This window comes from Theobroma cacao, chromosome 6 (genome assembly GCF_000208745.1).
Source record: "Theobroma cacao cultivar B97-61/B2 chromosome 6, Criollo_cocoa_genome_V2, whole genome shotgun sequence".
Lineage (NCBI taxonomy): Eukaryota > Viridiplantae > Streptophyta > Magnoliopsida > Malvales > Malvaceae > Theobroma > Theobroma cacao.
The window spans coordinates 25338846-25354536 of NC_030855.1; the positions used below are offsets into that span (position 1 = coordinate 25338846).

The 15691-nt window shown below is 37.1% G+C and overlaps 2 protein-coding genes, 1 long non-coding RNA gene and 1 other non-coding gene across 5 annotated transcripts; 3 read left to right on the forward strand and 1 right to left on the reverse strand.

Moving 5' to 3' along the window:
- TRNAH-GUG lies at positions 256–327 on the forward strand. The gene has a single exon. It is a non-coding gene; the product is annotated as a tRNA-His (tRNA).
- Positions 761–4092, forward strand: LOC18597156. 2 transcript variants are annotated; one of them, XR_001928294.1, is made up of 4 exons: positions 761–1495; positions 1681–1866; positions 2122–3436; positions 3530–4092. XR_001928294.1 is itself a non-coding variant. In XM_018122574.1 (3 exons), exon 3 carries the CDS (start codon positions 2129–2131, stop codon positions 2684–2686), a length of 558 nt encoding a protein of 185 aa, XP_017978063.1. In that variant the 5' UTR covers positions 761–1495; positions 1681–1866; positions 2122–2128; the 3' UTR covers positions 2687–4092. The 2 variants fall into 2 exon arrangements, 1 of the variants encoding a protein (XP_017978063.1); XM_018122574.1 differs by having other exon boundaries at positions 2122–4092.
- LOC18597157 (probable beta-1,3-galactosyltransferase 1) lies at positions 5418–10257 on the forward strand. Its single transcript, XM_018124004.1, has 11 exons — positions 5418–5728; positions 6604–6688; positions 6938–6999; positions 7094–7305; positions 7416–7479; positions 7721–7793; positions 7932–8052; positions 8694–8781; positions 8871–8996; positions 9193–9302; positions 9695–10257. The coding sequence occupies exons 1-11, from the start codon at positions 5619–5621 to the stop codon at positions 9865–9867; spliced, it is 1224 nt and encodes a 407-aa protein (XP_017979493.1). The 5' UTR covers positions 5418–5618; the 3' UTR covers positions 9868–10257.
- On the reverse strand, positions 11763–12898 carry LOC18597158. Its single transcript, XR_001928338.1, has 2 exons — positions 12613–12898; positions 11763–12472 (listed from the first exon to the last, which is right to left on the reverse strand). It is a non-coding gene; the product is annotated as an uncharacterized LOC18597158 (long non-coding RNA).

Here is a 15691-nt window from a genome sequence, read left to right on the forward strand (position 1 = left end):
GCTTTGCAATTTGCAGGGTGCTTATCTTATCAATCTTTATATCAAATTTGGCCTTTATTTTTTTATTTTTTTGAATGGTAGCAATGGGGTTCTTTTGTACAATGATTAGAAAGCTTAGCTTTTCCTAACTTGATTCTTGTTTATCCAAATTTCTTATTAGGAATTATGTGAAATTGATTTGATTAGTGGCCATGATCACATGACTAAAACTTCAAAATTATCGGAATATAGATTAAACAAACAAGAAGTGAACAAGTGGCTGTAGTTTAGTGGTAAGAATTCCACGTTGTGGCCGGGGAGACCTGGGCTCGAATCCCAGCAGCCACACTGCTCCGGTTTTTGCTGCATGTCAGTATTTCCTACTTCCTCTGTTTGTGCTAAGCATGGCCTGGAAGAACATTGTTCAACTTGTCCAAGTGATTTTTGTTGCTGAAAATCTTTCTTCCTGCCATCCTTTTCTATCACTTGCCAGACCTCTTTAATTATCTTCTTTGACACCAAATTCATGGAAGGGATCGACTTTGGCTTTACTGTTGATAAGGATTTTCCATGTCGATTTAATGATCAGATACATACTCCCACTTGTTCAAGTGATGATCAAATCATGCAGAGAAATAAAAAAGAACTGGAATAAAAAAGAGTTGACCCCCACCTCTTTACTTTTTGGTCATTATCCAACAGAGCTTTGATGATTTGAGTTTGAGAAGACCCTTCACCCCCTTTCACCACCCCCCGCCCCCCCCACCGCCCAAGCCTCTCAGTCTCCATTTCCCATTTGCTGAAATCCCCAAGACCCAGGAAGCATTGAAGAATGAAAGTAATCATGATGGACAGACAGAGTTAAAAAAGTTTCAGTCACAGTTAAATTTATGATCATGGTATGTCATTCATCCATGACATACTAAAAAGATCACCAAGAACAAAAGTCACCCCACACCACAGTTATCAATGCACCATCGTCCAACCAAATGCTTTTACTGCTTTAAGCACCCTCTCCTAGGCAGCACCTTGAAAAAGTTCTTTGCCTCACATTTCCATACATTCACACTTTCACACAGCCTTTTTTCTTTTTTTTTTATCTTCCTCTGCTAACGCCGAATGAGCTGAGTTGCTGCTGTGAGTTGCGGATAAGGTTACAGAAATCAGTGAAGTTGGTCAGTCCAATCCTTCTCTTCCACCTTTCCCAATCAGAGGCCAGTCTTTTCAGTGATGGCAAAGATATAGTCATACTTTATAGTTGAAAGTTGGTTAAAAAAAAAAAGGGTTTACACCTGTAGACTCTTCAATGCAACGCATAGTGTGTATAAAAGCAATAATCCCCAGATGAACAAATTTCTCGACTCTCAAAACTGACTAAGTTTCCATAGGAGGAAAATATGCTCTGATAGGACTTGGTTCCTGGATTTGCTCAATGCCTCAATACCCTCCTCTCTACCACTTTTCTGTGGGTGCCAACTGCCAAAGCCAAACCCACCTTTGCAGAAACCATTTGGAGGTAAGTTAAAGAATAGTTGCAACTAAAGATAGTAGAAGTAGGGGGTGGCATTTTTTTTTTCTCATCATTTTAGCAATATTTTTGGTTCTAAATTTTCGAAGTGGGAATAAAGAGTTGGGGGAAAATAAGAAATGATCCCATTAATTAACATCTGTTTTTGTTGTCTTTTTCCTCTGCTGTTGCAGGGTACTATTTTGAGGGGGTCTTGAAATCTGTGATCTTCTTTGGAGCTATTCAGACAGAGGGGAGAAAAGGGTGTTTTGCTTCTCTTCCATTGTCCTGGTTGGTTTTTGGGGTTAAGCAAAGTACCCATTGGTGATATCTTTGAAAAAGGCTCTGGTTCTTTTGGAGGGTATTGAAACAAAGGCAAGGTAGATTCCTGATATTATTCTCTTACATCTTTCTCCTTTTTTGTTCCCAAGAAATGAACTCAGATTTATCTAATTTAAAACAGCACAAAACATCAAGAACTAAATATAATAAAAATAAGCATTTGTTTTTCTCTTGTATTTATACTGAAAGGAGCCACTCTGGTTTATGCTCAAAGTCTCTACCTTTCTCTAAAGGTATTGACTTTCACACTCAAAGGTTGAATCTTTTTCCTTTGTTTTTTTCTTTTGCTATAGCAAAGTCATGGCAGATTGGCATGGTATCATGAGCAATAACACTGGTGGTTGCAGTCGGAGATCAATGAGAGATGAAGATTTTGACGAAGAAGAAGTCTGGTCTTGTGTGAAGGAGAAGGAAGATTCGAGTTCCACACCAAGGAAACCTAGGGAGTCCTCAAGTTCTTCCTCTGCATGGCGCCTTCCAAGCGCACCAAGAATGATCCGAAGGGTTGGCAACTCAGCAAGCAATGAAAACAAGGTGGCTCAGCAATCATCAGCTCCTGTGAACATCCCTGATTGGTCCGAGATATATGGCAAGCATGCAAATATGGAATCATCAAGAAACGGGTCATGGGTTGATAATGGGGGTGGCATGGTTTATGGTGATGGAGATTACGGTGGTTGTGGGGAGGATTATGAAGATGATGATATGGTCCCTCCACATGAATGGCTAGCTAGGAAGCTTGCAAGGAGTCAAATTTCTTCTTTCTCCGTTTGTGAAGGGATGGGAAGGACGCTTAAAGGTAGAGATCTCAGCAAAGTGAGGAATGCAGTTTTGACAAAAACAGGTTTCCTCGAGTAATGGGATAGTACCATCATCAGTTCAACATCCAAATCATCATCTTCATTGCATATTACACAACCCCATCATATTATGCCATCACCAATCATCATCAGCAGCAGCAGCAACCACCATGATCAACATCATGTTCATCTTCATTTGTTCTTTAGGTCCCATATGTTACCTTTCTGCTTTTATGAACTTTTGCTCATGTTATGTTGTAGGATGTCATGAACTTGGAACTAGAAAACAGAGTCGTAAAACAAGTCGGAGCTGCTTTTTTGTTTCAAGAAGAGAAGGAAAAAGGAAAAAAACAGTTGGCAGCCTCTGAGATTTTGTCTGGTAGTGGAGTAGGATTTGTGTTTTGGGTATAGTTGGAGTCCACCTTTAACAGCAAAGAGAATTAGTTAATCATCTTTTATAAGTCTTCTTTTGGCTGCTCTTTCATTTATCATCAAATTTTAAATCATTACAGTTGTTCTTTTTCTCTATGATTCAAGTAGTAATTGAGTTAATAATTCTCTCCCTTTCATGAACCTGTTGCTTTTCCTTTCATGAACTGTTTCTCTATTACCCACCACACGTTGGGTGCTTGAGGCTGTACTTTCCTTTCTCACTAGTCTTTTACTGCTGCTTTACTGCTTCATGATTTATCTTCAATGTTTTTACAGCATAATGTGTATGAATTGACCCTGTCTTTGGTAGTGCTTTGCTGCTAAAGATAAAAAGCTGGGAAAAAGCAATGGTGGTTTAATCTCAAATGAATCCCAAGTATTGCCACTTGGTGTAATTCTCAATTCTTTCTTTATGTTCTTCATCATTAGCTCTTCACTCACTCCCTTGTTCTTGTTGCTTCAACCCCAGAGTTTATGTTTCCCTCAGAAAAAGATGGAAAGAAAAATCTAAAAGTGATGCAATGGCATAAGGACATTGAGATGCATCGGCAGCACACAATTCCATTTCCATCAGAATCAAGAGGGGGGGCCACCACTATACACAAAGATTGGAGAAGAGAATCGTCTTGCTGCTTCTGGTTGGACAGATTCTTGATCAACTAGTATCTATATCTAGAACAAACCCACATCTTGATTCAAAGATCGTATTCTTGCATCTCCACAACTTGGTTTTTTGGCTTCTACCCTTTTGCCGACAGGAATCCAATGAGTTTCTTTTCTACCCTCAAAAATTCTGCCACTAGTTTCACTTCTAGGTACTGACTTACCAGCCTTTTATCTCAATTGTTCAAAGGACCACTCCCAACTCTTTCTCTGCTTGCTATCATCCCCACAAAAGGTGTCATAAGCCATAAGTGGTTCTCCCATTCAAATGGACAGAAAAAAGCAATAATCTGGTTCTAACTTGCCATGCATGTTTGATTTATTCCTTTGAGCTTGTTGCATTAGTTTCAGTTTGCTCTCATTTGTTTCTGATGTTGTCCTGTCATCCTTTACTGTGAAGCCATCCATTTGCTGTTAATTCATCATGACAAAACCATTTTTGTCAAATGGAGATTTAATCACTTAGAAAGATGCCATGGCTGGCTGCCACTTTCATAACTACTCCCACCTTTTTCAACTTTCAAATTAATCCATCGATGGAAAAACAGAAGATATTGCTTCTTTTATGATGATTTGACTGTGATATAAGTGCGGATCAGGAATCAATTTCTCCTTCTTCACACACTCATTAACTGAGGGCATTGGGTTATTAATACTAATATTAAGTAAAAGGGTGATTCCTCTATTTAATGGAAGGCCATATACCCATCTTTCTTTTCTAAATTCTACACAGCAATGGAGGAAACTAGGATTGCTGGACACTTGCCCCTGTCACCTAAACTTTTTATATACAAGGAAAAGAACTTCCGGGTTTAACATTACATTGACTGCGTAACCTAATCTAATTAAAGCACGTTATTACAACTAGAGTAGGAGCAGAGCCTTTTTCCATTTCCATTCCTTGCAGCAACTCTCACTCAACCCCCTCCCAACTCATTTTCACCACCATTTTTTCTTTTGTTGATAGCTGAATATTTTAATATCGTACGTTTAATTATAGTACTAATAACTCTCCTGGGTATTATTATGAGTGACATGACTATTTATATCCTGGTCTTCTTCCATGGATGAGCATATTAGCTAGCTGTCACTTCTTAAAAAAAAAAAACCCATAAACTTCGCACACATCTTGCAGTAATAAATTCTGTTTGCAAAGGATTATATGGTTAATTTTTTTAATAAAAATAATAAAATATCTTTAAATAATAATTTTATCGAGTGAAATTAACAGTGTAATCCTTTCTCGAAACAGTAGGAAATACGAAAACACATGATAGTATGTGATTAAATAAGATTAAAATGACAAGTTAAATATCCAATTAACTGAGAGCCTTTCAAGTTTCATCACTACAAACGCAAGAAAGTACTAATGAGAAACCCCCAACCGACAACAAGTCCAAATTCAGCTCATGGGTTGTTGCCGGCCTTGGCCCCAAGGTAAAGATTTTGGTCAAACGTATATTGAATGAGTATGCCACCCAAAACCATAAAACAAAGAGCAAAAACAAGACAAAACAACCTGTTACAGCTCAAAGTGAAAAGAAACTGTGAGACTGTTACTAAGGGGTCAGTAGAAACATAAAAAAAAATGAGGGACATTTACAGTGATGACCGTTTGTTAAAGTGGACGGTTTTGTAATTTGGAAGTATTAAAGAGGGCAGGTTAGAGTGTCCCTATTGTCCCATTGTACATCTCTCTCTCTCTCGTCTCTTTGAGGTGGGGGAGAGAGAGAAAGAAACAGAGTTTGTCATAAAAAACTAGGCCTTTGAACTAATGAAGTATTGTCCTCTCTAAATCTGTTTCTGGGTGTTTTACCCTTTTCTTCCAAATTTCCAACTTTGAATAAAAATTTGTATTCTTTGAGGGAGAAAACAGTGACTTTGTTAGGACCACAATGTCTGTGAAGAGTAGGGGAGAGCTTGCTGCTAAGCATGTTTTATCAAGGAACTTGGCTCTCTTGCTTTGTTTTGCTAGCTTCTGTGCAGGGATGTTCTTCACCAATAGGTATTTTGGTAGTCTGGGATTCTGTTTTCAGTTTTTAGTTGCTTTGCCTGATTAATTAATGCATTTTGGTCAATTTGGTTTTAGTGAATTTTGAGAATTTGGTAGATCTCGTGAGAGAAGTTTAAGGAGGTACTTTGATGAACATGCTTGCAAATTTTGGTAATCATGGTGTGTGAATGTTGGGTTATCCAAAAATAAGAAAGTTTAGACTTTGTTTTATTTTTTACTATAAATAATTCCGGAGCAAACTACTGTTAAGCTAATTATTTGGATTGCACAACTTCCAGGAATCGTGGCTTTATTGGATTTAAACTATGTGCATGTTTCTCTCAGTTGTTCTTAATCCGGGCAGGGTAGTACTGCATTTTAGGCTATTTTAATTCCTTTGCAACTTTTTCTCCTTATACTGTAATTTTATCTCAACCACCCTTTTGGAAAGGGGATAGCTGTATTTCAGTGCTGAAGTTGGTAGCTGCGACTTATCCTTTAAATTGCATGTAGAGCATTGAGTAGTGCTAGAGGAAAGTCGTAATGGTCTAAAGATCAGTATTTACATGTAGGAGATTGTAGCAAGGGAAGTGGGAACACACTATTAGATTTTACCTGTCTTGTTGTTTTGGTAAAATGAAAAAGTCAAAATCTTTGCCTAAACAAAGTTATCTAGATTGATAGAGATGTTAGATGATATTTATACCTCTATTAAAAAGAATCTGTTACCATATGGTAGCCTATTTTTTATTGTTTCTATTAATCTTCTTTTGTTAATGTTTCGGAAAACTCAGACATCTAAAGATTACAGTTTTTTCAAGTTTAATTTTGCCATGGCTTACTTATAGCATGTGGAAATCAATTTTAATTATGAAATACTGAATCAGGATGTGGATGCTGCCTGATGCCAAAGGCATTCCGAGGACATCTAGAATCGGGGTTGAACAATCTCTGAACTGTGATAAAAAAATTGTGAGTGCTTTTTGTCACACATTTGTTCCAGTCTTACTTATCTACATGCTTGAGCTCTGAGAGGACACTTTTTGGCCTGAAAGAAACAAAGATTTGGTGTACGTTTTAGTAGAGTAGCAATTTTTACTTTAATGGCTTGTGGTGGCCTTGTCTTAACTTTTCTCTTCAGTTTAGTGCTAAACTTTGCTATCTGGATTTTATTTCTTGCTAACTGATTGTTTGTACCATTCATTCTTTTGTCAAACTTAGAAGGCCTTAAACAATGAAGCCAATAGCTCTGGAGGCAGTTCAGGGTCCCAACATTCTATTCAGTAAGCCAAGCTGATGGTTGTTAAATCTGGATTAGAGTTATTGTACTCTCATGTGGCCTTAAATGTGTAGCTTATTGCTGTACATCGAATGCAGGACTCTGGATAGAGCCATTTCAGATTTGGAGATGAAAATAGTGGCTGCTAGGGCAGAGCGTGAGACAATTATGAAAGACCCTATTATATCAGAAGACTTGAAGAATGTTAAATCAACCTTAAAAAGAAAATATTTTATGGTCATAGGAATCAATACAGCTTTTAGTAGCCGTAAGCGGAGAGATTCAGTGCGTGCAACTTGGATGCCTCAAGGTGCATTAACTGTTTTCATAGAAGTCTTTATCTTTATAATTCTTTATTTTTGTTTCCTATGATCTTCCTCTTGATGTATGTTAAATGGATTCTTGTTATAAATGTCCCAGCTGAGAAGCGAAAAAAATTGGAGGAAGAGAAAGGCATCATTATTCGCTTTGTTATAGGTCACAGGTAATTTCCACCCTTTCTGCCGAAAATTATCTGATCTTTCTAAAATACATTGTCTATTTGCTTTCTCCAGCAACTGTATATGAATGTGTTTTTGCTTAACATTGCCATTTGGGTCTGTTTTATCTCCACAAAAATTGCTAGTTCCAATGATTCTTTAGCAAAGAAATCACATGTGTTGTAAACTATTTGAATGTAAACTAGGGAATAGAACACTGAATTAATTGATTGGCCTTTTCTCCAGTTCAACATCAGGTGGTATTCTTGATAAAGCCATTGAAGCAGAGGAAAAGGTGCATGGAGACTTTTTGAGATTGGTAATACTTCTATCCTGTTCTTTCTGTTGTTATTAGTACTTACTTGTATCCACTAGTCTTAATGCTTTTGTAAATGTGAATAGACCATAGAAAAATATGTAACAGGCCCTTTTTTCTGTTTTTTCATAATAAAAACAGCAACACATTGAGGGCTATCTGGAGTTGTCAGCCAAGACAAAAACTTATTTTGCCACTGCTGTTTCCTTGTGGGATGCGGAATTTTATGTCAAAGTTGATGATGATGTTCATGTAAATCTAGGTAAAACAAAACTTTGTTCTTTCATTTTGCATGTGTACAAATCTTTGTAGATAATGTAATTCCTTTGTTAGTATGCCTTAATTTCTTATTTAGAATGAGATAAAGTTAGTATCCAAGTTCTATGCTGAGTACCTATAGACTTTTTGAAGGAATATGATCATGATCATAGTTTTATACGTTCTCCAAAATTAATGGTTAATGAAGGAAAAGGACTGCAGATACTCAAGAAATATGTACAATAAAAAAACTAAAAGCCTTTTACTTGTATCTGTTCATGAGAAAACTAAAAGTGACACATGTTAACATAAAAATGCTTAGAAAGTGAAGTTGAAATAAGGAAATGTGGTTCCAAAGATGACTATGAGATAAACTTGTGGCAACTGGCAAGTTTACCCTAACTCCCTGGAACAGAAATAATGACTAATGTTATCAAATTGCTAAGTTCCAGTAAGCAGTACTGTTGGTTGGTGCCACAAGGAAAATGCATTGACAATTGTATAGTAATTCAGTGACTGAATTTAGTTGATCAACATCTTTTTCTAATCAGTGTTACTAGATATACCATAAATAACATAGTTACTTTCTTGAATAAAATAATTTCACTCCTGTCTTATTGATTATGTATGCTTAATACATTGCAGCAACACTTGGTTCGACTTTAGCTGGACATAGTAATAAACCTCGAGTTTATATCGGCTGCATGAAGTCTGGTCCTGTTCTTGCTCGAAAGTAAGCAGAGTTTCTGTGCTTTCTAAATTAGCTGATATTAAGATGTTGGTAATATTTGGTTGTTCTTATATATCCTCTTTATTTAATAGGGGAGTGAAATACCATGAACCTGAGTACTGGAAATTTGGTGAAGTTGGAAACAAATATTTTCGACATGCTACAGGGCAACTGTATGCTATATCAAAAGATTTGGCCACTTACATATCAATAAATCAGTGAGTTCCTACTTGTCTTTTCCCAATGGTTTGATTTCAAGCCTGTTACCATTGATGAGTTGATGTGTGCACTTAAACTAACAGGAAGCCTGTCTATCCAGTTTCTAGAATCATGGACTTGCACATGTTCAATTCAAAAGTTTATGTCAAAAGTTTGTTATTGCCCCTGGTGGTAATAATTATGCTTTATTTTCAGGAATGTACTGCATAAATATGCTAATGAAGATGTTTCATTGGGATCTTGGTTTATCGGTTTAGATGTGGAGCATGTTGATGATAGGAGACTCTGCTGTGGTACTCCACCAGGTAACTCTTATAATACTATGTCTCATAAAATATTTTCCCTTTCTCTGCAAAAAGGAAGGGTATGGGGGCTTTGCTTTTCTTGGATACGTGTTCTAGTTTACGCAGAAAGTAGTTTTGGGCAAATAGATGTCATAATGAGAAGTTCGATGACTGAACATGTAAATCTGATCTATGACATCACTATTCCAGCCTCCAGGGTGGAGAATTATTGTTAATATTGTTTAATGAATCCCCAGTCAACAACAAGTTTGAGTCATGAATTTATCAGAGGCCAGTTTTTGGTATTGGGATAACAGCAGCTGTGTGTGTGTAATGTTGTTTGTGTTTAATTTTAGCTGTGTTTTCTTGTTCATGTAATATTGTAGAACTGACTTAAACCTTTTTTCTTGCAGATTGTGAATGGAAAGCTCAAGCTGGTAACATCTGTGTCGCATCTTTTGACTGGAGGTGCAGTGGGATTTGCAGGTCTGTAGAGAGGATCATAGAAGTTCATGAACGTTGTGGTGAGGACAAGAATGCTTTATGGAGCACAAACTTTGTGCAAACAACAAGCAGTTCTTTCTGAGGAAAGATATATACAAAGGGAGCAGGCATAGAGATGCTTTTTGTTTCCCTTCTTTTTTTTTCCCCTTTCCCACACTCATATTGCACCCATATTTCGTAGGTGTAAAGAATGTGTAATATATAGTAGAACATACTATAGTAATAGAAGAGAGGCACCTTCCTGCCGGGGACCCCTCTACTTCATCAGAGGATGCCAACCCCCAACTGCAGTAAGAAAGAACATTGAAGACAAAACTGCCGCAACCACATTCTTTGAAAATGGTGGAAGGGCTGCATTACAAGTTCTCTGCCATGGTGATATGAGATCCATAATAGTAGTAGTAATTTTTGTGGGCATCATTTTGCTGCCTCCTTACTCAATAAAATCAATATATTACACATTTATCGTCAAGACTGCTCTCTCCTTCATTCCATGAGAAAGGCACAGTGGCATCACAGTTTTGTATCATCATGTTGCATTTATACCGATGAAATCAAAAGATTGGCACATAAACTAAACCACTGATAAATCTCTAAGCATAAAGATGTGACTCCTTCAAGCTATAATGGGTTTAGTTTTCTTACCCGATTAAAGCAATTGGCATTATAAAAATGTATAACCTAATTTTTCCTGCTTGTAGTGCTGCACTGATAATATACCTAACAAAGCTAAAGTTAACAAAGAAATCCCACAGGCAACCCTCCATTCACTCCGCTACAAGCGTCTTTGTGTTTAAGATTAATTATATCCTTCGCCTTTCTCATGAGGATGTTTTCTGTAAGCCACAAATGCCAAATAACATGTTTTTCTGGCTTTCCTGATTCTGCCATGGAATATGCTCGGGTCCTGGCCATGTTTGTTTTCCCTGTTGCTCTTATTTTATGCTCAAAATAGGAAACTGTTTCACTCACTTTGCGTGCTTGTACTGCAACAATTTACATCAATTAACAAACCTGATGAGAAGCCAATAATATAAAAATGGCTATGTTAGGGAACTTTTTCCTTTCTATTTACAAGTTCCTTCTTTCAGAAAGTGTGTATATATAAATATATATACCCGTTGCTTTGTGTTTCCTTACAGCTGACCACAATCTTTTATAGGTCCCAAAAATCATGCCTCTGATTAAGAAAAACATGATGAGGACAACTATTGTTACACTTGCATAAGTTATCAGATGCTGCAATCCAAGCTTCCTATATCAAAGAAACTCTACAAAATACATGCTGCACATTTGGATTTTGATCTTTCTTCTTAGTGTGGCACGATGGAAACAACACTATGTGAATCATCAAGGTGTGCTAAAGTGAATCGTTGAAACTTTAGTCAGGCTTGTTGCAGATGTAAATCATTTTCCAATGAGTTGAGATTTTCTTTATATCTGTAGATGCTATATATATCTCTCGAAAGTGAGCCTAAACTTACAATTATATACCCTTTTGATCCTAGTTTTGAATTAATTTTGCCCTTTATTTACAATACCAAAAACTTGCAAGCATCCTCAGTATCAGATGTCCTCATCAACCTGGCTGCAGCAGTGAACCTGCAGGTCACACTGCATGAGCATCAGGTTGCTATTTTCATTTATGGCTGATCTTGGACCATTTCTATATGATTCCTATACCATTTTACGTTGTCTTTAAATTGTGTGATTCAAATGAAGAAAACCCTTTTAAGTAAATAAACAGATGGATGTGTCGATGGCTGTTGGCAATGGTCACCCCCATGGCATGAAAACAAAGAGCAGGCATATCAGGATATCCATATTGTTTTTGTATCTTTACAGAAAGGTGTATCTGGATGTGTGTGTGTGTTATAAAGAAGGCCTTTTATAAGGAGATAGAATCCTGTCAACTACCACATCAATTTTGTCAAAAAAGTTGTGGACCTTTACACAGAAGTAACTGATACAAATAAATATTCAATTTCATATATTTATTGAATCTATCTTTACCTACCACACAAAAAAGTTTCTCTGGATTCAACAAATGGTTTCATTTCCTTTTGGACAGCAAGAAATATGGAAAACAGGAGCCACTAAAAAAATAAAAGAAAAGTAAAGAAAAAAAGATCATCCCAATAATTTTGACATGGTCTTTTGTCTGTTTACAACCAGGTTTGGTGGAATTTCCCTGCATGAAAAGTTGACCTTTGAGGTTTGATGGCAACTCAAGAACAGATAGCTAGGGCACCTTGAAAAGTCCAGAAATATGTTAGTATATTCTTAACCTGGTTCTTCAAGCCACCATGCATGCAACTCTGCACTCATTACATGTACAACTTATCTCTAATCTAATCAAAAGAGAGTAAGCAGGAGATTATGATTAGTATGGGAAAAAGGGTTGCAGCGAAAGTTTATCATTTACCATTACCAAGAGCATGGTTTGAGGCTGGTTGAAAAGAGAGGGGGGGCATTACCTTGGGGGAGTTGTTTCTGATACTTGGATTGAAAGGGAAAAATCATAATCATGAGCAGTTGTACGTGATATTGGCACGGCTCAATCAAATAACAGAACTCTACCCTTTAGAGTGATGCTCTCCGATTGAACCGCACCAATATCTCGATGGCAAACTCCTGTGTTTTTTTACCATGCTTTCCCCCTATGCTTTCACAACATCTTCCTGGAGCTGATGCCATGGCAGAAGAAGTACAACACAAAATGATAGTATGAGTTTAAACATATTGGTATAAAAACAAACACTCATGAAGGGATCGTTTTGTATTGAAACCTAGGGTTATAAAACTAAAGATGATAGAGCAACCATACCTTCACCTGATAGAAAATGCAGAACAAATACAGCAGAGACTCAAAATTAGTAAAAAGACACATGAAAACAGCGTCCTGGACATAGAAGAAGAAACATTAATAGATGAGAAGGAGAGAGGATATGTCCTCGCCAAGAGTGAAGAAGCTGTTCAGAGAGATTCTCTCATCTTAATGAATGAGAGAGAGAGAGAGGTGGGGTGGGGGGAGCTTAGAGAGAAAGGAGAGAAAAGAGATGGATGTGGCCTTGAAAATGCTAGCATTGAATTTGCCACCAACCCAACAACAAAAAGGAGGTGGGTATATTAAATTTGAAGTCTAGAGACAATGGGAAAGCTCACTGAAACAAACCCTCGAGCTTTCAATTTGTATTTATGAGGTCCAAGGGGCATGTTGGTGTGGTGCCACCAGCTAGCATTTGAATTTCAAAAACAAAAGAAAAAAAAAATATGCTTTTGGAATAAAGTCCTCGGGTTGGTGAACTTAATTTTTAGGCTTCCTTTGTTTAACTGGTCTTCAACGAAACAATCTCTGGAGCCAGATTTTCTGCAATTAAAAACCAACTGCATCAATTTAATTTGCACAGTATATTAGATATATAGCCCATGAGAATGATGTGCAAGGACACAATACTTGCAGTTAATATTGCAACAAGAACCATATGATCCTTAAATGATATATGCATGTGTGCAGATGAGCATATGAATTACGGTTTTACTTCATAATTAATCATTTAGAAGGCATAATGATATGATTTTATGACTTTTTGATCTTGATTAACAAACAGAGTTTGTGTTTAGAATAAAACCTGTGGTCCATTACTTCATCTTGATTGAGCATATATAAACATTCAGTGACCTTTGAAGAAAAACTTTAAACAAGGAATCACAAAGCTGATCATCAGCTAAATTAAAACATTGACCAGGTGTTTTTTTTATTATATAGTAACATTAATGAGGCTATTAGTGGTTCATAAATTTGGGTTTCGGCTCAAGCTGCCAGAAAGTCATACAGCCAATATGGCTTTGAAGTTTCAAGAGGCTAAGTTAGCATTATGGCATCAAAGCGGTCAAGCCATCAAACTTGTGGTTAACGTTACTCAGGCTTTAGGTCAGAGTCAAGCAGCTACCAATTACCAAGAAAGAATGGTCTAGAAATGAGTAGTATTCATTGCCTTGTGTGACAGATAGGAACAACGGCTTATTACCCAGGTTTGTGGAGCATAGTTCATGCAGGACAAAAACTTCCGGAGGGAAAGATCTAGTTGTGTGTCGAGTTGTTTTTATCCCCTCACAGGAAAGGAGAATCTTGAGTGGAATTGATAATATATATCAAAACAGACACTGACTCTCCTCCATTATCATATACCTTGTATCCCAATCTCACCTGCAAGGGCCATTGTTTTGGGGTTCTTTTTGCTGTACGAACAGCAAAAAAGTTCAATGTAAATGCATGAACTTTACATATGTAACATGGAAATTAGGTGGCATTTCTTTTGTTATACTGTCATTGGTATGTATAAGAGAAAATCCTTGGCTATATGTACAAACAATAAAAAAGACAAGAGGAAGTATGCGGTGAGGCACAACCTGAAGATTGACTGACCCCATGGGCCCCTAAAAGTTTTAAATTATTGGTCTCTAGGAATGGACTCAGCCAATCAGGGTAGCCATTAGGGTTAGATGTGCAGTGCACTCATCTTTGTTACTGACAGAACCCATGTTCTACAATGGTGAATATGCTTGAAGGCATGTTCCCCTAATAAAAGCAGTGCCGGTTGAGAAAGAACAAGGATGAAACAAAGCCTTCTGCAGAACCCCAAGAGTCAAAAAGAAACTAGATCATGTTTACTGCACAGGTAATCGAACAGTCCACCCAAATCCAACTCTCTGTATGAGTTTCATCTATCTTTTTTTTTATTCTTTGAATCCAATTTTCCATCACTGGTTCAAAGATATAAGAGATGCTAAAGAGTATATGGCCAAAGAGAGAACTGTTACAACAACACAACCACCATGTACCATCAGGCAGAAAATATCTCAATCCTATCCATGTCGCATTTAACTAGAGAGTCTGTAAAAGCATTAGTTTCATGGACCATCAACTTCATTAAAAATGTGTCACGCACAATCATGGCTGAAGCTTTACTTCCCTTATTCAAGATAATGTTACCTTAAAATTGGACTCGATAATCAATTATTTGTCTATCAAACCACGATGGAAAAGCAAATAATTAAATTGCTTTTTTAAATGTCACTAAGTTAGAATCTTGAACCCTAAGAGGGCCAAAGAAAACACCAGTTACATGTCCATTAATACTATGTACATATATAAAATGTATTATTGCAGAATGGAAAAATCAGAAAATATATGATATATATTCTGATTTTTTTTTTCAATTGTGCATGATGCATTGGGTTGGCTACCACCACTTACTGGATCCCATGTACAACAATACTTTTTGCTAATAAATCATGTCATGTTTGATGGTATGCTTACCTACCAGACCACTACAATTTGGTGGAAATATTATTATCTTAGTAGTTTTCAGTGAGTACTGTTGTGCTTCTCTTTTACCCTCCCAAGTTGATTAAGATGATAAATTGACAGAGTTTTCGGTGTTTGAAGGATTGACAAAAGCAGGAAAGTAAAAACAAAAAATGAAGTCAGAAAATTTTTCTATAAGCTATAGAAAGGAGGCTGCAAGTACAGGATAATAAGCCAAAACCCCTTGTTTATGGATCCCCAAGTCCTACCAAAAGGAAACCCTGTATCTTTCCCCTCCCCTCACCTCAATGATCTGTCCCTCTCCCCATGTGAATTGATGTCTGCATCTCTCCCCATCTTTTTACAGCCAAAAAACAGCCCCACTTTAATGACTGTTTTCACGTGAAAACTCTGCAAAATTTTTGTGCTATCCCTGCAACATAGTCCTATCTCTCCTTCATCATCCTTGACCCCCCACCCCACCGCCAGAAAACCCTAGGTCCTAGTCTTGGTGTTTTTTTCCCGTTTTTGACAGGTTCTTCGTTTTCATGGCAGCATCTACTTATGGTAAAGGTAAGGCCTATAAATTTCTCTG

Coding starts and splice junctions, on each gene's coding strand:
- LOC18597156 (XM_018122574.1), top strand. CDS start 2,129: ATGGCAGATTGGCATGGTATCATGAGCAATAACACTGGTGGTTGCAGT.
- LOC18597157 (XM_018124004.1), top strand. CDS start 5,619: ATGTCTGTGAAGAGTAGGGGAGAGCTTGCTGCTAAGCATGTTTTATCA. Junction 7,480..7,720: donor CGCTTTGTTATAGGTCACAG/GTAATTTCCACC, acceptor CCTTTTCTCCAG/TTCAACATCAGGTGGTATTC. Junction 8,782..8,870: donor GGTCCTGTTCTTGCTCGAAA/GTAAGCAGAGTT, acceptor TTTATTTAATAG/GGGAGTGAAATACCATGAAC.